General features: G+C 43.7%; 2 protein-coding genes across 4 annotated transcripts; both read left to right on the top strand.

Moving 5' to 3' along the window:
- Window positions 1–1,976: 1,976 nt before the first annotated feature.
- Window positions 1,977–13,550, top strand: rbm25a (RNA binding motif protein 25a). 2 transcript variants are annotated; one of them, XM_061844306.1, is made up of 18 exons: window positions 1,977–2,183; window positions 2,448–2,571; window positions 6,781–6,830; window positions 6,920–7,078; window positions 8,023–8,080; window positions 8,177–8,337; window positions 8,409–8,597; window positions 8,678–8,761; window positions 9,297–9,571; window positions 9,777–9,888; window positions 10,033–10,122; window positions 10,206–10,279; window positions 10,386–10,536; window positions 11,106–11,796; window positions 12,073–12,377; window positions 12,462–12,560; window positions 13,084–13,131; window positions 13,209–13,550. In XM_061844306.1, exons 2-18 carry the CDS (start codon window positions 2,466–2,468, stop codon window positions 13,299–13,301), a joined length of 2,745 nt encoding a protein of 914 aa, XP_061700290.1. In that variant the 5' UTR covers window positions 1,977–2,183; window positions 2,448–2,465; the 3' UTR covers window positions 13,302–13,550. The 2 variants fall into 2 exon arrangements, with proteins under 2 accessions (XP_061700290.1, XP_061700291.1); XM_061844307.1 differs by lacking the exons at window positions 1,977–2,183; window positions 6,781–6,830 and having other exon boundaries at window positions 6,953–7,078.
- Window positions 13,551–15,931: 2,381 nt separating this feature from the next.
- slc39a9 (solute carrier family 39 member 9) lies at window positions 15,932–22,286 on the top strand. 2 transcript variants are annotated; one of them, XM_061843759.1, is made up of 8 exons: window positions 15,932–16,421; window positions 17,058–17,166; window positions 17,839–18,060; window positions 18,781–18,849; window positions 19,674–19,759; window positions 19,835–19,969; window positions 21,683–21,917; window positions 22,011–22,286. In XM_061843759.1, the coding sequence occupies exons 1-7, from the start codon at window positions 16,326–16,328 to the stop codon at window positions 21,908–21,910; spliced, it is 945 nt and encodes a 314-aa protein (XP_061699743.1). In that variant the 5' UTR covers window positions 15,932–16,325; the 3' UTR covers window positions 21,911–21,917; window positions 22,011–22,286. The 2 variants fall into 2 exon arrangements, with proteins under 2 accessions (XP_061699743.1, XP_061699742.1); XM_061843758.1 differs by having other exon boundaries at window positions 21,683–22,285.
- Window positions 22,287–22,450: the final 164 nt, after the last annotated feature.

The raw sequence follows: 22,450 nt of genomic DNA, 5'->3' as shown, positions 1-22,450 counted from the left end.
TTAAAAAAACAAACACAGAAAGACAAAAATGCTTGGTTTTGGAGGAGGTTGTAACATATTATAATTTCTATTCAGTTTAAGATACATAGATAGATAGATAGATAGATAGATAGATAGATAGATAGATAGATAGATAGATAGATAGATAGATAGATAGATAGATAGATAGATAGATAGATAGATAGATAGAGTGGGATGGGGGGGTGAGTAGACAAATTAAACTCACTGTCGAGTACTGTATATTTGTAGTATACTGCCACAGGTGTAGGGCTCAATTTTTTATTCTATTCTATTTAAACGTGTTATTACTGTGTTTTTTATAAAGCACAATATTGTAGTGTGCATGCTTTCATATTAAAGCTATTGCACAAAGAGCCGACGGAAGTAAAAACATATATCCACATCCCCACTTTAAATTTACGTTGGTCTATAAACTGTTCCAATGTTGACAATTATTTACGACACATAAGTTTGCCCATTAATTGCCCCTCGGTGTGATTGTGAGGAAAAAAAATTGTGTCTCCATGTGCCCTGGGATTGGCTGGCGACCAGTTCAGGTTGTGCCCCGTCTCCTGTCCGTTGACAGCTGGGATTACGGTGACCCTCGTGAGGATAAGCGGCAAAGAACATGGATGGATGGATGTAATATGTATGCTGTACAGTACATCAAACAACAAAGTACAAATGTAGACTTTCAGGCCAGATTTGTAAGGTGCCGTTAATCAAACTGCAAAAACATAAATGGAATTCTTTTAAAGCAACAGCACGCATGAATGCAGTCAGGCCAGATTGGACGGTGAGGCCCTCCGAGAGGGAGGCACACTCCAAAGTGAAATATGATGCAAAATAACCTACCAAAATTACCTTCTATATCACAGGTGTCAAACTCAAGGCCCGGGGGCCGGATCTGGCCTGCCGCATGATTTTATGTGACCCGCGGAGGCAAATCATACGTATCAACTTCTGTGATTTTTTTTTTTTCCAAATATGTACTAAAATTTAAAATTGTCATATCATAAATGATCACGTTGAGCTATTACAAGCATTTTTGTGTTACCAAACTACAATAGTTGGGAAAACCCATTACCCTTGATTTCTAATTTCAAAACTAGTTCATAAATTTCACATGTAAATATGATGAGGTGGGTAAAGATTTTTGTCGTATCACAGCCATGACGGCCCTTCGAGGGAAACCGTAAGTACAATGTGGCCCGCGACAAAAATGTGTTCAATATAATTTGTCATTACTGTATGTTTTTCATAAAATGCAATTTATATAGTGCTGATTTTTTTTTTTAAAAACATGACAACTTTTATTTTGTTTCTTAAAAATCACATCAGTGGGGCCAGAATGGGCTGATATTTTCAGTTAATTTTATTCATCTATACTGTCAGTGGCACTGTTGTGACATTTTTAATAAATTTGACAGACATTTTTTGGTTATTAATTAAAGCAAAAAAGGGCCCTAGTTGTAAATAGTGTGAGTGCAGTAACTGAACTCAAGTCGCTGCATTTGTTTTGAAAATTTCAGTCACAATGTGCTAAGATGTAATGTATAATGCAAATATGTAACTATCACATTGTACAGTCTGAATGATGTGTTTGTATTTACTTTTATTTTCATTTGTTTTCATTGTTGTTTTTTTTTTTACTGTCTACAGCGAGCTCGGCGTTCCAAATTAGAATATTCTCAATTGCCTTACCTGAATAAGTAAAGGTTAATGAAATATTAATACATGAAATTATCATTGTATTGCATGGAAAGCTTCCATGTTTGGCATTTGGATTAAATAAACAAATGATATCCAGAATTTCCTGTATGTCGTCTCGATATCTGTGGAAATGTTGAGGAAAGCCTCCCCAGGAAAATTGTAAAAATGACATTCATTCATACAACTTTGTCTCCTTTCCCCTCCCTATTTTCTTGCATCGAATCTCCCGTTTGCTTTAACTTGCCGGCCACCGTACGCACTTGTTAACCATTTTATTTCCCGTGAGCCTTTTCGAGAAGAAAAGGGTCCTTCCTTCTATTTTCTTGCGCTCCTCAAGAATACCGGTGGCATTACCAACGCCGAAGCCGCGCGCCGCCGTAATCTTTATCCGCCGCGTGCGTTTAATGGGCTTGAATTCGGGCGAACGCGCACCGTTGCCGGCTCGAGCCTTTTAAACCCCCCTTTTATAGGTGAGTAACTCGGAACGTTAGCTTCCTTCTCGCTAACGTGAGCTAGCGAAGGCCACGGAGCTAACACGAGCTAACCGCGCTAAAGCTAGCTAGCACGCTTATGACATGGCCGGCTCCGTTTAGTTTTTCGCCTTTCTTCTTTTGACAGAAAAGCCGCATTCGACAAAAAACAATACATAATATTATACTGGCACTAAATGATGTGGTTTATGTATATTTGGGGGCGAGTTGGCGTTGAGTGGGAATGTCGTCTTTTCGTCACAGGTTCCTGTTCCTTTCACGATGTCGTTCCCTCCTCCGCTCAACCGCCAGCCGCTGAGCATCCCCCAGCTGCCCCCCGGCATCCCACCGCCACAGTTCGGCACCTTCGGCCCGCCCGTCCCACCAGGTGCCCTACTTTTAAAAGCTTGTCGAAATATATTTGAACCCACCCCCTCCCCCAACACTGTCTATGAACTAATTGTGCTTCCCAACTTTTATTGAGTCAGCGCAACCATTTTGTACCTTTGGTAAATCTTATACCACAAAAAAGTTTGAAAATTGAAATAATGATACCTCTGTCTGTTCATAATTTTACATAAAAATGAAATCTGAGCCAGTTTAAGTGAACACTAATTATTTTTTTTTTTTTACTGAATAGAAATTTGACATACCTGTCAGAATGTACATCAAGGAAGTTATGAATTATTCTTTTATATGAGTAGCAAGAACTTTGATGTACTTGGAACACGCCAAGGTTTGTTGCATAGATCACTTCAACCTGAGTACAATGAATCAAGAATTTTGAAAATTGGACAATTGGTTTCAGACGAATTTGTGGGTGGTTTTTGTGTTGTCGCTTTGAAAATCTGGTAAGGGGGGAAAAAAGTATCACATAATTTCTCAACTTTTTTTTTTCAACTCGGGGAACCTCTTCTCCGATTGGCTGACAAGTTTCAGTTAAAAAATCTCCACCAATAAGGATTCAATAGCATGTTTTGGGAAAATTTGAGGAAGTCGGAGTACCTGGAGGAAACCCACTTCTGCGTGGGGAGACCGCGAAAACTCCAAACAGGGAGGCCCGATCCTTTATCAAACCCTCATTAGCTTGAGCCCGTCACTCCTAATGTTTGGGACAAGAGGCAGAGTCCACTGTGGACTTGTTGCTAGCCAAATTCACGTACGTTAGGGGTGTGGGATATCTGCAGTTGACGGTGTGACCATGACTGCCGCCCAGTGGACTTTTCCGACTGGCGATCTTAAGCTCCGTCCCCTTAGCTGCAGTTGCCACGTCCCACAAGCTTCCATAATGGCGACTGAACAGAACAGGTTTGAAGTTGATTCTCTGTCGTGTATTCCAAATAATATTGCCGTAATATTTTTTTGCCAAATGCGTCATACTTGTCCAAGAGAGTTCCACAGAGAGGTCTCGACTATTTCACGCAAGGATACGTACACGGAATTAAGATTTTTGGACCGAGCAATGTCTGAGTTACAGCGAAACGTTAGCGGTCGACGCAAAAAAAGTTTGACTCCTCACAAACTTTATATTGAAATCCAACGGGATAATATAGTGGAATCGTACTGTGCATGTAAAGCAGGGTGAGTACTTGTTACTTGGAAAGATCACAAGTAATACCATTATAGTCTTTATAAGTGAGTTAGGTTTGATTTTCTACAAGTGCATTTTAAACAATGCTAATGAACTCAGTCAGTACCGTAGTCACCAGATGAAAACGTTTGACTTGGGTCATAATTGAACCCAATGCTCTGTCGTAAAAGTCCGATATGATACAAATAGGCAAATACATTTCTCTTGCATGACATGGCGCATTTACGGATCACTAACCTGACTCTTCGGCATAAAACATGACACACTTCATTCAGCAGGTCAGTGATACGCTAACAAAGTGAAAGTTGTTCTCCTGCAATGTATAAAGCACTGATAATAATCCAGGGACCCCTTGTAACCTAGCAGGATATCTTTCATCAGAATTGCACATTCCCCAAGCACATCTGAGGACAATTTCCTTCGTAACATTAACTTTTCCAAGCGCACGCTACTGACAACCAGCATTGCTCGTGGGACAAGATGGCGGCAGGGGCGTGTTAAGACAATGCAGCTATCTGATTGGCTATTATTGTACGAGTGATTGACAGGACAGAAAGGTCCATTGTGTTTCTCGGTATGTAAACTGGTTCAAGCACATATGACCATAAACCTCCCTGCTGGAACTACTGGGGAAAGCGAGCCACTAAGCTCACTCGCTCCACATAGCCTACGAGCTACGATTGGCTGCCTAGCGCGGCTCACCGCTGCCCCTCCGGGGCGGGAAGAAACTCCTCCTTGTCACTAATCCTTTCCTCCACGGCGGTGCATAAGCTCCGACCTCCGACAAGTATCGATATCAGGAAACACAAGGACGACGCGTAAGCTAATCATGCGGCCACGCCAAGCAAGAGGGAAAAGAAGACGGGAGTGAAATCTAGAATAGCAAAACACCAAAGTGCACAGGAGGTGCAGGAGACATTTACCAAGTGTGGGTGGACTGAACGGTGGGTAGAATAGACAAATACTGGACTTAGTTATGAGTACTGTGACTTCAGACAAGTATCCAAATATTTACTTTGTAAGAAAAGGACTCAATGGGAAAAAAAATCCTCGTAACTTGGAACTTCTTTGTTTTTAATTAGAATATGAACATCAAATACAAAAAAAAAAAAAAAAAATTGGGAGTTGACACACACCTGCCACCATTTCAATTTTTAACTGCCCCAAAACCAACAATCCATGCGTTGGGCTCAAAGGAACATTATTTGCTTTATTCGCTTCAGTGACTTCAGGAAGAAGTTGTTTGTTAACCAGACTTGGTTATTGTGTGTGTTTGTGACACCATAATAGAGGGCTAATGTTGCTATATTTGCTACCAAAGCAACAATAGGAACATCTGTAGGTGTTTTCTCAACTTAGAAGTGGGCTGAAATATCCAAATTGAGGCTGTCACAATTTAGCTGCATGCCAAAGGTGTGGGGTTTTTTTTTTTTTTTTTTTTTTTTTTTTAGGTCTGTAAAGTAAATCACATGGGTGTGTGTCCCACCCGTCAAAAAATTAGTGATTTGGAAGTATGTGGTCATGTGACTGCCTTGTCATTCGATTGGTGGACTTGAATCAAACGTCAGTGTGGTAACAGCAGGTGCAGTGGGCGGCCTAAGCAAAAGTCGTAGCTGGTGTCTCAAAATTTATAGGCACACGCAAGAATAAGTAAAGAAAAGTAGTGAATGCCCTGTCCTATTGTAACACGCAAAAAGTATCTGTCTTTCACATACTCAAAAACCAAAAAGTATGGTGGATTTGAAGTACTTTGCTGCGTTAGTTAGCGATGAACAGCAAAGTGGAAGGTTAATGAATAAGTGCCTCGACAGCAGATAACGCGCAGCGTGCTCATGAGTCCAAAAACTGGAAATGAATGAATGCTACAGCATACGTCAGCAGAGATCAAGTCAAATGTATAGTACACTTTAGCTGGTTATTTATATTAGCCTTTAGTTACAATGTTATATCGTTAGAACTGTTACTTTACAAGCATTTATTTACTTGTGTGATACATTGTGGGCGGCACGGTGGATCAGCTTGTAAAGCGTAGGCCTCACAGTTCTGAGGACCTGAGTTCAATACCGGCCCTACCAGAGTTTGCATCTTCTCCCCGTGCCTGCGTGGGTTTTTTCTCCGGGCACTGAGGTTTCCTCCCACATCCCCGAAAACGTGCAACATTAATTGGACACTCTAAATTGCCCCTAGGTGTGATCGTGAGTGTGACTATTGGTCTCTATGTGCCCTGTGATTGGCTGGCAACCAGTCCAGGGTTCACCCCGCCTCCTGCCCGTTCACAGCTGGGATAGGCTCCAACACTTTCCGCGACCCTCGTGAGGATAAGTGGCAAAGAAAATGGATGGATGGATATTTTTTTGTACTATTTTTTGCACTACAGAGTGCCAAGTTTTGGGATCTGTACAGTAAATGTTATGTCTATATTATAGCTGTTTCAATTTCTTTAAAAAAAAAAAATAGATTAAGCCTATGTAATGGTCATTTGTGGCTTTCCCAAATTTTTTTTTCATACTTAAAATTGTGTCCCCACTTTCCTATTTTTGGACTTAGTCCTCAAATTCTGCAGAGCAACAAGTAAACAACTGAACCGCTGATCTTTATCTACAGGGCCTGCTTGTTTGATAAATTCTTGTTTGATGATCACACTCATCAGTGGTTCAAAAAGTGCATTATATAATAGTCACTCAAATAAATGTTTGGCCCGTTTAAGGTGTGGTTTGAACTTTTCTTCTTCTAGTTCAATACATATAAGTGAAGTAGTTGTATTTTGACTTGAGTTATAATGTTACATAGAACTGTTACATGAGTGATTTTAAAAACTGCCTGTTTTCTCATGAAAAGTTGGGCCTTCTGAACTACTGTATTTTGAGGCGGTACTATGTGTAAGAGAACCACTGATTTGGATTGTCTGTCTTCTCTGGAGTCAAATAAAGTGGGTGGTGCCTCATTTCTTTTTAAATCTAAAAGCAGCACATTCTGAGTGTGATGTATGTATTTGTTGAATTTCAGGTACTCCCATGATACCAGTTCACATGGGTGTCGTGACCCCCTCTCCCTCAGTAAGTCACAGCAGACCCGTTCTGTTACAGATGAGATGACACTCGGGCGTTGTTTGGCTTGCCGCTTACGCTTTGTTTGTCCCGGGCAGGTTCTTGTCCCAACCCCAGTCTCTGTTGCACAGAAGCCGATGCTCCCAAACAAGATCTCCTTCCGACCCAAGGAGCCCGAGGATGGCCCCACCACCACCGTGTTTGTGGGCAACATCTCTGAAAAGGCGTCCGACATGCTGGTCAGACAGTTGCTGGCGGTGAGTTTGGAGTGGAAATACGATATGCAAAGCCGACTCGAGTCATGGAGGAGAGATTTGCCTTGAAAAAGCTACACACAAAAGTGTCCAAATCCCTGCCATGCCATGCCATGCCATGCCATGCCGTGCTGTGTGGAGTTAGCATGTTCTCCCCGTGGCTTTGTGGATTTTCTCCAGGCACTCCGGTTTCCTCCCGCATCCCAAAAACATGCAATAATTGGAGACTCTGCCCTTCGATGTGATTATGAGTGCCACTGTTGTCTGTCTGCGTGGCCTCCGATTGGCTGGCAAGCAATTCAGGGCGTACCCCGCCTCCTGCCCGATGATAGATGGTATAGAGCTTGTGCACCTACATCATAAAATCACGTGACTTTTGTTTACATATTGACGGTCATGCTAAGTCGGTTGGAGACGACACGGAAATGTCTTGTAGCACGATGCCCAGAGTCTTGTCAGACATTTAGAAGGTGGAAAAAAAACAACGGTACGTGGAAAAATTAGATAAACTCAGCATGGAGGACCCGTATTTAATGCTGAAATGGATGTTTTCGCCGATTGAGAAATTGGACTGTTAATTCACTTCCACTTGTCTTGGACAACTGGATCTACATATGGATCTGGTGAGTAAGTCGTCAAGATTGACGCGGAAAAGCTTGAAAGTGTATAAAAGTCTGGATGAATACGAATACTTTGTTGCTGGATCGGTTCTCAATCAGGAATAAATCCCACATAGACGGTTTTGACGGCTTTTCAATGCGGAAGTGTGTTGGGCGACATGTTAACCTTTGCCGGTATCCATCGATCTTTTCAGCTAGTATTCAATACAAATATTTAAATAAATGACCCCTGGTTTTACACAAAATAAGAAAAGAAACACCTGCACACTAATGGTGAAAATTTAGTCAGAACATCATTAATAGTGTTTGCATTGCCTGTCATTGCAGAAATGTGGAATTGTTCTTAGTTGGAAACGAGTCCAAGGTGCCTCTGGAAAACTTCAAGGTAAAAAAAAAAGTTCAATGAGGTTATTTGAATATGTACAAAATGACTCAGATGGATACATTATTAAACTTGTTTTTCCATCCCTCCTTCCACAAGCATTTGGCTTCTGCGAATACAAGGAGCCCGAATCAACGCTGCGAGCCCTACGGCTGCTGCACGAACTAATGCTGGGCGACAAGAAACTCCTGGTCAAAGTGGATGCCAAGACCAAGGCGCAGCTGGACGAGTGGAAGGCCAAGAAGAAGAGCGCCAATGGCGTACGTGCCGCAACCTCCCATGCCAAGTGTACTTCAGCACTGTTGAGTCAAATACAAGGTTTTTGTCCCAGGGCGCGGGCGATGAGGGTAAGAACAACGACGAGGAGGAGGAGGTGCTGGATGAAGAAACGCTGCGTCGAGACCAGGCTGCGAAGGCTGCCATCGAAGTGCTCATCCGGGAGTATTCCAGCGAACTGAGTGCGAGCTCTGCGGATGGCAACGGGCAACTTCGGAAGAAGAGGAAAGACAAAAAAGACGAGGTATTGACCACATACCGAAGAACATCTCGTAGCCCCTTGCCGATCACGTACGTGTGTGTGGTTTTTTTGTGATTTGTCAGGATGATATCAATGCCATGGAGCTGGAGGACGACAAGAGGGACTTGATTTCCAGAGAGATCAGCAAATTCCGCGACACACACAAGGTGACCTATCATTGCTGTGTTTATTGTAGCCATAACGGTTGACATTTGACATAATGAACAGACGTTGCAGGCAATATGGCGACCACTTGGATGTCGAATCAGACTTCCGGAACTTTGCACACGGATGACGCCCTCTCCGCTCATATTTATTTTTTCATTTAGACATTGAAGTGAATAATATTGTATATTTTTCATTAAAATATCTATTTTAGAATGTTTATAGGCATGACAGTGGAGCTTTTACATTTTCAGTGGATGGTCAATGCTCACTCGCTTTATGTACGGCAGAGACTTGCTAACCCATTTTTGTAACGGTTGACCACTTTAGTCACGTATGGTCCCATCACTGATTTGTGGAACGCTTTAATCAAACCAGATATGGCTTGTTTTAATGCACTTGCCACTCATACTTCCCATGAGGTCACTATCCTTCAGGTGTGTAGTTAGATCCCGGCAAGCTCTTGACCAGCCCTCATTTAAATACAAACTTCTTTGTAACTAATACCATTGGCGTTTTCTGGTCTTCCTGAATTAGAAATTGGAGGAGGAGAAAGGCAAGAAGGAGAAGGAGCGACAGGAGCTGGAGAAGGAGCGGCGGGAGAAGGATAAGGAGCGAGAACGGGAGAGGGAGCGCCGCGACAGGGAGAAAGAGAAGGAACGGGAGCGCGAGAGGGACAAGGAGCGCGAGCGCGAACGGGACCGGGACAGAGAGAGAGAGCGGGAACGCGAGCGGGACCGCGAACGGGAGAGGACGAGGGAGCGCGAGAGGGAGAAGAGTCGAGACATCAGCGAAGCTCGCAGTCGTTCCAGGTCAGTTTTAGCCGACTTCCGTTTTTCACGAGTAACACTTTTTCATGCTGCGTCCTTCCAACCTTTTTTTTTTTTTTTTTTTTTTTTTTGTTTTTACTGTTGCAGGCTATTTCAAATGCTATTTTTAGTTCATCTCATCAGCGACAAATATCATTGACATTAAAAATACAACTCTGTCTTTTTGTAACATTTTGTTTGCGTGCAGAGAGAGGACCAGAGATGACAAAAAGAGAGACCGTGATGAAGATGAGGATGATGTGTACGAGCGCAGGAGACTGGAGAGGCGACTCCGAGATAAAGAAGCCGCTTACCAGGAGGTAATTCCAAAAAATTGCTTGGAAATGGAGCCACTGAAAAAGCTTAAAAGTCTTAATTTTACATGGAATGTTAACCACCACCTTGCACAATTGAAACAAATGTCTGACCTGGCTGACGTTAACTCGTTGTTTCCCCTCCCGAAGAGGCTGAAAAACTGGGAACTGCGAGAGAGGAAGAAGTCCCGCGACTACAGCAAAGAGATGGAGCGGGAGGACGAGCGGAGCCGCGAGACGGTAAAACAAACGCAAAATGTTTTGATTGTATTGTCGTTGGTTGATTGTGCTGTTGCTAGACGAACTGTTATTATTGTTGTCAGATGAAAGAAGCCAAAAGACTAAAAGAATTCCTTGAAGATTATGACGACGACCGGGATGATCCCAAATACTACAGGTTGGTGCTTTTTTATGTATTATTATTTTTTTTTTTTACATCGCGATTTTTTTCTATTTGTCGCCTTATATTTATTCTGATTGTTATGATTTTCCTCACCCCGCAGGGGCAGCGCTCTGCAGAAGCGACTCCGCGACCGCGAGAAGGAGACGGAGATGGACGAGCGAGACCGCAAGCGGGAGAAGGAGGAGCTGGAGGAGATCCGGCAGAGGCTCCTGGCCGAGGGTCACCCCGACCCGGATGCCGAGATGCAAAGGGTGAGTCCGACCCGGAAGGTCGAGGTGGACGATCTGGCCTCAAACTGAAATGATTTTCTTATTCCAGAAAAATCTGATTTTCCTTTTTATTTCTCCTGATACCAAAGGAGCTTTGAAACTAGAAGGTATTTTCACCTCAAAATATTAGACATTCTTTCTGTACTGGTAAATATTTTTTTTTTTTTTTTTTTGTCTTGGGCAAAAAAGGTCCATTTTCTAAAACCTTACATGTACATCAGATCCTTTATAAATATAATAAAGGTTGAACATCTTTGTCAAAAAAAAAAAAATTAAAACTGCGTGGATCGAACTTTAATTTACTCTCCCCTGCGCTCATGTTGTGCGTTTCTTAGCATGAATTAAAGTCACTTCATATAACGACATAGTTGCAAAATTTATTTATTTATTTTTTGTAAACTACCTCCACTTAGTTTGCAGTGTTGGTGATATTGCAACAAGTGCACGTCAGTGGGCACACGCGTTTGAAAAAAGAATCATAGAGAATATGGAATGATCGTTATAGTTTTTTGCAAATTGTTCCTCACCTTCAAGTGGTTCCCTGTGTGCAGATGGAGGAAGAAGCAGAGCGCAGGCGGAAGCCTCCTCTAAAGCTTGAATCTGAGGAGAAAGTAAAGCAGGAGAAAAAAGAGCGAGAGTCTCAGCGAGAGTCTCACCGGGAATCCCATCGGGAATCCCACAGGGAGTCGCACAGAGAATCGCACAGGGAGTCGCACAGAGAGTCCCACCGAGAATCGCACAGAGAGTCCCACCGAGAATCTCACCGGGATCGGGAGAAGAGAGCATCGGCGAAGCCCGCCGAGCCCACGCCTCAAGATCCTCCGCCGCATTCGGAAGAGGATGAGGCGGAGGAGCGGCAGCGACGGTGTAGGCGTGAGGAAGAAGAGGAGGAGCGGGAGAAGCAGCAGCAACGGGAGCAGCAGGAACAGCAACAGGAGCAGCAGGAACAGCAACAGGAGCAGCAGGAGCAGGAGCAGGAACAGGAACAGGAACAGGAGCAGCAGCAGCAGCAGCAGCTTGTGGCCCACAATGGTGGGGATTCACCAGAGGCTAGGCTGCACCTCAAAGCCCTCATGCGACCAATCAACACCGCTCCCTCTGTGTCCTCTGCCAGCGGGAATGCCACGCCCAACACGCCTGGCAATGACTCCCCGCGTGGCATCATCATTCCAGGCGAGCGAACGCCTGAGGTGCAGCCTCTAGATGAGCACCGGCCCAAGATCGGTCTAAGTCTCAAGCTGGGTGGGTAAAACCGCAGAATGACCATGACAAAAACAACCTTTGTCAGAAGTGGGGGACTCATCACGAATCGACTTGAATCGGGCTTAAGCCGACAATTTTAAGATTTGGGACTGTCTTGGCTAAAAACTAATGAGACTTGATATTGACTTGGCATTTGCGAGACTTGACTTGAGCCAACCGCACACCGAGCGATGCGGGATACCGATAAGGAACTGGAAAATCGCAAAACGTTCAACCCTTGCCGTTGACACATTCGAGCCCCTTCTATTTCTCCAGGTTCCACTAACAGTCCCAGCCAGCTCCACGCCACCAAGCGCAAGAAACTGGCAGTCGCCGACAGCGTCTTCAACAAATTCGACGAGGAGGAGGCCGACGAACAGCCGCGCAAGAGGAAACTAGTGCCGCTGGACTACGGCGACGACGACAAGAGCTTGGGCCTGGACGGCGCCGACGTGTCAAGCGCCAAAGGCGGCGTCAACACCGAGGAGAAGCGCAAGAACATCAGAAGCCTCATTGAGAAGATCCCCACGGCACGGCCCGAGCTCTTCACCTACCCGCTCGACTGGTCCATGGTGGATTCGGTAAAATAGACACAATCTTGTTTGAAATACATTTTTTTTGCATTAGTAACACGAGTAACTGGTTGAAACTTGTCGTCGTGGCAGACGCTGATGGATCGCCGCATTAAACCGTGGATCAACAAGAAAATCATTGAATACATCGGCGAGGAAGAGGCGACGCTGGTCGACTTCGTCTGTTCAAAGGTTTGAAATTCTTTTGTCGAGCAGTGCGGTGGGAGTGATTGTCGTGCCGAAACATGCAAGAGAAAATTGGACAAAATATATTTGCCATAACCTCAGAGGAACGGAAATGATCAGTAGAAATTTGGATGGAAGCGAACAAGACTGGACCAGTAAGGCGTGATTGTACTGTTTGAGGAAATAGGATTGGAAGATGTAAGGCTGTTGCAACAACATGTGGTAAACTAGGGGCAAGAGTTGGCTCGTGAGATGCTGGCTGCTTGAAAAGTAGATCTTGGGGTTAAAAAAAAAAAAAAAAAAAAAAAAAAAGTCTGGCTACCCCTGACTTACAGTCTGTAGGGTGAGCACCGGGTCATTTGCACGAGACAGGACAGGCTCATTTCAACAGACACTGTGAAAAAGATGAAAAATAGGATATGTGTTAAGTATTTTGTGCCACAGACATCTGTAAGCTGTTTTAAGTGGAAGCAAATTCATAAATCTTTCCTTGGACTTTTTTTAAAAAAAAATTGTTCCTTCCCTACAGGTGATGGCACACAGCACTCCTCAGGGTATTCTTGATGACGTCGCCATGGTAAGTCGACATTTAAAACTATATATTTTATCCCACGAGACCAAAGACCAATTTTTTTTTTTTTTTAATTGTTTAAGGTTCTCGACGAGGAAGCGGAAGTGTTCATAGTAAAAATGTGGCGGTTGTTAATATATGAAACAGAAGCAAAGAAGATCGGACTAGCGAAATAAATCCAAAATTCCCTCGGACCGCTTAGTCCCGCAGTTCCAGCTCGCCGAGCCTCGGACGAACGCGGGAAGAAATGTCACCGTTGCGATATTGCATGAAGAAACCTTAAGTTGTATTTTTGTTGAGGTTTAAACAAAAGGAAAAAAAGGACAAAAAAAATGTATTTTAGCCATTTGTTCTCTGTTAAATCAGTCATGGTGAAGCACTGCTCAACTGTGTGACCTAATAAATACTGTAAGCTTTTTTTTTAATGCCACGCGTCTGCCGTTTATTGTTGTTGCCACGCCAAAGTTGGAATTCCCTTCATGTCATCATTGAAATTTGTGAATAATTTTTTTTGAATCAGGAAAAAGTCCAAACATGCCATAATCCAGTGGTCCTCAACTATTGGGTGGTCCACCGTTCACACGGATGTACTCCAGGGGGGAAGATTAAAAAAAAAAAAAAAAAATGGGATTGAGGTGAATTCTAGACGTCTGGAACTGGAATTATGGTTTGTCATAATGAGATGCTATCTGTCTCATTATGACTCATCAAAATGAGATTGCAGCTGTCTCAAATTTGAGTAATATCTGCAGTTCCGTTGATCTGCAACTGAATATGTAGAGATCTACCGGAAACAAATTGTTTACATAAATAAATCTGATTTTGATTCTCATCTATAATGACAAACCCTTTACATATGAATGACTAAAATGATGTAATTTGTTTACCGGTTTGGTGAAATTAGGGTAGATGTAAACAAAAAAATTGCAATTTATATAGATCAACGTAGTCTACAAATTTACTTCTGCAGACAAAGGTTTGCAACAACTTCTTGCAACCACAGATCTAAAAAAACAAAAATTGGATAACTCATTGGCAAGCAAAACTGAAGTCGCTATCCGCCATCTTGATACTCCCAAAACAACCATGCCGACCTGCGCAGCGACATTTAATCGGCAGTTTCGTGGCTGTGAGAAAACATTCCACAGGTAAGTTACAAAGATTTACTTTGTTTTGAATTTTCTGATGAGCTAAATTCACTTGAACAAAGTTTTGTTTACAGTTGTTGTTGTTGTTCACTCTCTGCTTCACCTTCACAGGCTGACGTTTTTTACAAAAAAGCGATGTGAACATTTTCTAAAACTTCATCAGTGGATAAGCAAGAAGCCACATTTTCTGTGAATTTTTTTTTTTGATGAATTTCAAAATATAGAACTCTGCAAAATGAATTTAGTTTTCAAATGCAAGGAAACAAGTTTTAATTTTGTGTCTGAAATAGGACGTTGCAGAGACAAAAAATAATGCGTTTAGCATGTATTTTCCCATAGTTCCAAAAATATCTCACTGAATAACTTCAAATTCAATGTTTTTATGACAAAAAATGTTTAGTTTTTTGCTATGTTATGATGATAGTGCTCCACAGCAGATTTTGGTAAAAGTTAGCATGTTACGGAAATCGGGCCCTAGGTAATATGCAAGGTTTCTTGCTGGTCACGGTGTTCTGTGTCTTTCCTTTTGCACTTAAACTTTTTTGTCTTACCAAGTCGAATTAAAAATCCTTCATGTTACCAGAACTGAAAAAAAATGTCAAGCTCACACAACCAGTCCGCCGTACGCTAAATATCGCTTAACAAAGAATAAGTGTGTCAATCGTTCACACGTAGCGGTGTTATGCTAGCGGAGAACGTCTCATTCATTTATACGAGACGTGTATTAAAAATCAAATTTAGGGCATATCTTCGTGCAAATACAGTGGTTAACTTTCCGCCGCGAGCCAGCAAGAAATCAATGTTTGTGCAGTCCGATCATCGCTCAACAAAGAATAAGTGTGTCAATCGTTCACACGTAGCGGTGTTATGCTAGCGGAGAACGTCTCATTCATTTATACGAGACGTGTATGAAAAATCAAATTTAGGGCATATCTTCGTGCAAACACAGTCTGGTTAAGCTTCGGCCGCGAGCCTGCAAGAAATCAATACGTTTGTGCAGTCCGATCATCGCTAAATCTCGCTCGACAAAGAATAAGTGTGTCAATCGTTCACACGCAGCAGTGTTATGCTAGCGAAGAACTTTGAATTCATTTATATGAGACATGTATTGAAAATCAAATATAGGGCATACATTGGTGCAAACATATGTGTTCCGGTTGATATTAGATGGATTTAGTTGATGATGCGGACTTCCACAAAGTTTGATCCATCGAAGGCATTTTTCGTACTGGGTCTTCGGTTTTGGAAAGGGTACGAATCGAACTCCACCAACTAGCCTTTCAGGATACCTGTCGTCACTATTACAAAGTCCGTGACTACACCTCTTAACCATATTTTTTGTTAAATAACCCAAATACGCGATAAAACGCTAACTAAACCTATACTGGACCATGCAATGTTGTCTGAGAAAATGGCGGGAGCAAAAACGGGCTTTGGTTTATGCAGATCTCTGGCCTCTGATTGGTCAGTGACGCGGATTGCGTAATATCCACGGAGGGGTCAATTCCACGTGCCAAAATTTGAAGAAAAACCTCGTCATAATCCAACCTGTAAATACATTTTGGGAGTACCAAGATGGCGGCCAAGTCTTGCCACCTGCAGCAGTGATGTGGCAGTGAAAACGTCACGTGACACGGAAGTACTCTTCCCCCCCCCCCCTTACTACAGCTAATTAGCATGTTTGTTTGCTCGCCTTTAGACACGTCACAAGTGCGTGAAACACGCCTAAAAAAATAGATTTTGGAACGGGACACACATGGAGGACATGAGGCCCGGCGTGGCTTGCTTGGACGTCGACGTGTCGAGTCGCCTCGCTTGCGAAACGCCGGCGCGGGCCGGACAATAGCATCCCCGAAGCTAGTTTAGCTTAGCGAAGAGGAAGCCATTAAAGAAAATATACGTCGGCGTTTTGTTGACTGACAGTGGCTCAACTAGTTTGTGAGGCTCGGCGCTGAGAGTTTTTGGGTGTGTCTTTTGCCGCCACAGGTTTTCACGTATATTGGAGGGGGCTGGGGCGGGGGGGAATTCGATTTCGCCTTTTAAAGTGCAGCTATGGAGGACTTGAGCTCCATCAGCCTGCTGTCTCTTGCCATGCTGGTGGGCTGCTATGTGGCCGGGACCATTCCCTTGGCAGTCAACTTCTCTGAGGTAAGATTCGACGATGTTCAAACTTTGACCTCCCCGGGACAGTTTTATATATATATTTTTTTTTTGTTTTTGGTATGTGGGAAGAAACCAAGAGTACCTGGAGAAAACCCATGCAAACTCCACACAAGAAGGCCGGATGCGTACTGCGAGGCAGATTATTATCGTGCTAAGGATAACGAATCCAGTTTATTATTCAGAAAAGCTGTCAGGGGGGGTCGTACTGCACCCACACCCGCCCCCTATCATCCGTGACTTACCCTAGTCAGCCACCCCCCCCCCACACACACACATAAAAAAAAAAAGTTGCGTGTCATGTTATTTTTATGCCTTGGGCCACAATACACCAAAAAGTAATCATCTAAATTTACTGTCAAACTGATTTTGTGTGAAATCTTATCTATCTATCTACCAGCTCACCTGCCTATCCCACTCTTATCTATCTATCTATCTATCTATCTATCTATCTATCTATCTATCTACCAACTCACCTGCCTATCCCACTCTGTCTGTCTGTCTATCTATCATACATAAAATATTACATATCTTATGAATGGCAACAGGTGGATGCGTCGCTTTCAATTATTCCCCCCCCCCCCCCCCCACTTTTATTGCGTTTCTTCGCCCGTGTCCAATCAGGAGAAGCTGAAGCTGGTCACCGTGCTGGGGGCGGGGCTCCTCTGCGGCACGGCCCTCGCCGTCATCATTCCCGAAGGCGTCCACGCTCTTTACGAGGAAATCCTGGAAGGTAAACAAAAGTCAACACGCACAACACATTATTTTGAATATTCGTAGCCGAGCACATGATTTATGAAACATGTAATAATTTGACGGTTGTGTCCCTGCCACTGGTGAATGATTGGCAGAACTAAATATTCCTTTGTTTTATGGTTATTGTATGTAAAGAATGTTTCAGGACTTTGAAAGGTGTTATTAAATGTTTTTGTAGTTTTTTTTTTTCTTTACTTACTTACATATCAAATATTTTTTTGGAAATGTTTTACATTTATTTTTTTAAAGTTTTACACACACACACACAGTTTTATATATATATATATATATATATATATATATATATATTTTTTTTTTTTTACAGTGATTGTACATTTGTAACAAATGTTGCAATTGCAGGAAATGAACTCAAAATATACATTTAGTCCATATTCAAAAGATTTTTCAGTTTTTTTAATCCACTTATATCTTTTTTGGCATATTTTTTTTAAAAATAACAATGTAACATGTATGCATATAATGTAACAACTGTATAATAATTTTTTAAACAAATGTATTTTTTAGGGGGCACAGTGGGTCTAGCATTGGTCTCACAGTCTCACAGAGGTCCCGGGTGCAATCTTGGACCTGCTCCATCCATCCAATCTTTGCCGCTTATCCTCACGAGGGTCCTAACATTTCTGCGCAGGGGGCGGACATCACCCCCCGAGCCAGGTGGGCGTTGTCGTCGAGGCGTCGGAGGCCAAGGCGGAGGTGGGGGCGGCGGCGGCGGCCGCGCTGGGCACGGACGGCCACCACGAGCACGGCCAAGAGCATCTGCACGCCTGCATCGGCGTCTCGCTGGTGCTGGGCTTCGTCTTCATGCTGCTGGTGGACCAGATCGGCTCGTCGCACATGCACAGCGCCGAGGGTGAGATGCAAACGTGGATGGATTGGGTGGGGCAAGCCGGGAGGAAGGAGTCAATGTATTAGAAGTTGGGGATCATTTCATACTTAAAGATGAATTGCAATGTGGAACACAGCAGCACATGTATCATCGCCAACACTAGATAACATCAGTCGCCGTGATTTGACGGGCACATGTGCGCCGTCGCACTCGCAAATCTGCACAGTCGAGCCCGAAAAATCGTGCGTGTAAAATTTGTTACGAGTAGAAATACATAGATATTGGAAGACGTCGCTTATTTTGTGTCGTCTTGTCCGACGTCCCCTCGAAACTGCGCAATTGCGCACTTGTCGTGCACACTCAGCGTAGATGAAAATCGATCCGGCGCAGTGAACCACAGCCTGACGGTCTCTTCACAACGAGCCGCTGCTCAGCCGGCTCCTGCTTCCTCGTTTACCCGACACCGCCCACCTCCGCTCTTAAAGGGGAACACTCGTAATTACAACCAGAACACACACCCGCAACTTTATGTCTGCGGGCATGACTGGCGGACCTCACCCGTAACTGTATATCTGTGGGCATGACCCGTACAAATGTGAGTGACTGGAACATAGATGAGAAGTGGAACAATTCATCGATTAATCATCAAATTAGAGAGGGGTTGTCGAGCAGATTTTCTTTCTCAGGCCCCATTGTTCCATTAATTTCTAATTGTTGCTTTGTGTGCATATTTTGATGAACCAGATTCAGAATCTGCGAGAGTGGCCTCCTCCAAAATGACCACCACGCTCGGTCTAGTGGTGCACGCTGCCGGTAAGTCGACTCGTGTGTCTTCACCTTCAACGTACACATTTTGATTTTTGAAGTAGACGGACAGGTCGGGTCATTTCAAGATGAAATTAAAAAAAAAAAAAAAATTGTGAGAGTTCGTTACCGTAATTTCCGGCCTACAGAGCGCACCTGGTTACACGCCTCACCGAGTATATTTGTAAAGGAAATACTATTTGGTACATACATACTCCGCAGCTGTGGAAAAGCCGCAAGTGCCCACATTGAAACCCACATTGAAACACAATGTATTTACGAAAAAACACGGTGCACAGAAAGTGTTTAAGGTTAGCGCTAACGCTAGCGCTGCGCTAATACTAGATATTTACAAAGACAGACGTTACACAGAGTTTAACACAAGCACCGCAATGCTAATGCTACCACCAAGCTAACGCTAGCGCCTCCGCGCTAGAGCTAGTGTTAACGCTGCGCTAACAGGGCTGGTTTAAAAAAAACATATGGTAAAAATCACTGAGACATGACAGTTACACGCTAGCGCAGCGCTAACAGGGCCGGACCGGTAAAAGTCACTTCCTCGGCATGTATTCCGCCGGTCTCAGGCTTAGCTTCTTCACAAATTAGCCGCATAAACCGCAGGGTTGAAAGCGTGTGAAAAAAGTCGTGGCTTGTAGGCCGGAAATTACGGTACTGACTAGTTATTACCAGGTCTACGTCCCTTCGCCTGTGTGGCAATATTTTTTCCATTTCTCTGGCATTTTTCCACCTGTGTCATTGAGAGGTTTTTGCTAGCGTTGTGGCCAGAGAGCGTCGCTATTTGCAAGTCGCTGATCACGATTTGTCGCTTGCAGCTGACGGCGTGGCCCTCGGCGCCGCCGCCTCCACCTCTCAAACCAGCGTCCAGCTCATCGTTTTTGTCGCCATCATGCTTCACAAGGTAAACCGCCCCGGACACCGTTTTGTCGTTACCACCAAGCTTTTTACGGAAGACGTGACGGCACCTCCGCCGCAGGCCCCCGCCGCGTTCGGCCTGGTTTCCTTCCTAATGCACGCCGGGCTGGAGAGGAATCGCATCCGCAAGCACCTGCTGGTTTTTGCCCTGGCCGCGCCCGTCCTGGCCATGGTCACCTTCCTCGGACTCAGCCAGGTACGACACGATGGCCGTTTGGATCGGCCTCTGTGCTTGTCTCATTGTACGCAAATGGAAATATGTATTGTGAGGTCACATGGAGACAGACTCGCAATCACACCTAAGGGCAAATTAGTGTCAAGTAAATGTTGCATGTTTTGGGGATGCGGGAGGAAATCAGAGAAAACCCACACAGGCATGGGAAGAACATGCAAACTCCACACAGGCGGATCCGGGATTGAACCCGGGACCTCAGAACTGTGAGGCCAACGCTTTTCCAGCTGATCCGACCTTGCGGCCTCCCTCCAACATACTTCCTCGAAACCAGTTCCTTTGCAAACAAGGGTTTGACGCCATCTTGTGGCGTTTTATTGCATTACAGTAGCAAATAATTTTTCACAGAGAATAGGTTAAAAATTTAATTTCAGTGAATTCAGGAATAACCACCATATTACGCTACCTAGAATTAATCTCACCATTATGGACGAGTATTGAACAACCCAAATCACAAAATCACTTTATGATCACGTTTGTTCTTTTCAGAGCTTTTGACAGGAAAGGTACGAGTCAATAAAACGATTAATTTGTTCCTATTTAATTGATCGGATGATTAATTGGTTAACCTTTCACTTCATTTCAAGTAGGAAAATACACTTCTCAACAAAGCACCTTGATTAATGTGTCATATTATTGGCCTTGACATAGGCTTTACAAATTTTGCATTAATTTGACAGTATGCTGTCATATGATGTATGTATGAAAGATGTATTTCCCGGAATATAAGGCGCATCTCCAATGAATGGCCTATTTAAAAACTTTTTCCATATATAAGGCGCACCGCATTATAAGCACACTGTCGGCTTTTGAGAAAATTAAAGGCTTTTTGGTGCGCCTTATAGTGCGGAAAATATGGTAATTGCACCCCCTGGGGGCAAATAAATTTGCTTTGTTTTCTTTACTACACTTGAAAAAATAAACTCTTGATGATCACCATATGTGTTCTTCAATTTCAAATTTATTGACGTGGTACCGTAATTTCCGGCCCATAATCTGCGATCCCCCCCCCCCGCGCTTTCATCCATGGAGCTCGCACGGCGATGCGGTTAATTTTTTTTTTTTTTTTTGCTAACAGCTGCAAGAGGGCACTCGAGCGGAAAAGTTAAGAGTGAGACCGGTGGAATATGTGCCAAGATATGCGCTAGAATGTTACTGCTGTGTCTCAGTAATTTTTACCAGTATGTTTTTTTTGCCCTGCGCTAACGCTAGCACTGCGCTAGCATTAGTTTTGGCGTTAGCACTAGTGTTAGCGCAGCGCTAGTGTTAGCACTGGCGTTAGCAGTAGCGCGGAGTTAGCATTAGCGCGACACTTGCGTTAGCACTAGCGGTAGCGCGGTGCTAGCGTTAGCATCAATGTGGGCACTTGCGGCTTATGTATGTACCAAATGGTAGTTCCTTTCCAAATCTACTGGGTGAGGCTAATAACCAGGTGCGCACTGTAGGCCGGGAATTACGGTAGTTAATTCTTTAGTCGATGAATTTAACAACCAAATGTGAAAATTTGTCATTGTGTTTCACTAACTTCCTCGTTGACTTCTGCGTTGAGTTCAAGACTATGAGGAGCGTTTGACAGATGTGATGGGGGTTTTTTTTTCGTTGCGACAACCTTTGACAACACAAAAATTGGGAGAGAAAAACTATTTCTGTATTTTTTTTTTTCTTTCCCGTCTACAGAGCAGCAAGGAAGCGCTGTCAGACATCAACGCCACCGGCGTGGCCATGCTTTTCTCGGCCGGCACCTTCCTCTACGTGGCGACCGTGCACGTGCTGCCCGAGGTGGGCGGCGTGGCGGGCCACAGTCACGGCGGCAACGGCGGCAAGAGCCTGAGCAAGGTGGAGGTGGGCGCCCTGGTGCTCGGCTGCCTCATCCCGCTGCTGCTGTCGGTCGGCCATCACCATTAGGATGACGGTGAAAACGAAAAACTTGCGAACGTTGGAACTGGTCTGGTCACGCCTGATTTTTTTTTTTTTTCCGTTTTTGTTTTTTGTTCCTTTTTTACAGTGTACAGATCTCTTAGACAGATTTAAAAGTGACGTTCAAGTGCCATTGTAGCTGGACCGCCGCTACTTCCTGCTTCTGGGACGTTGTGTACGTTTTCTTTCTTTAAGGTGGACAAGGTTTCTTTCGTAACGCCAATTAAAGGGAAAATCCATAAACTACAACAGATCTGGACTATAATCACTAAATTCCCTTTCATCTCTTAAATGCAGTCAGTGGAAATCAGGACTCTTTTGCCCGTTGGGATCGAGCGACCTTTTGAAACATTTAGGGCAGGATATTGTGTGTGTGTGTGTGTGTATATATATATATATATATATATTTTTTTTTTTTTTTTCATTCCACAGTCAGTCTGCCTCATGTTTGACAGTGCGAAGCGGGTTGTAAACCGACATGTTTTATGACTAAATTAAGTCTTTTTCTGTTTTTAAATGGCTGCAAAA

This window comes from Syngnathoides biaculeatus, chromosome 15, assembly GCF_019802595.1.
Source record: "Syngnathoides biaculeatus isolate LvHL_M chromosome 15, ASM1980259v1, whole genome shotgun sequence".
Classification (NCBI taxonomy): Eukaryota; Metazoa; Chordata; class Actinopteri; order Syngnathiformes; family Syngnathidae; genus Syngnathoides; species Syngnathoides biaculeatus.
The sequence above is the reverse complement of the archived record's forward strand: the minus strand, read 5'-3'. Positions and strand labels throughout refer to the sequence as shown.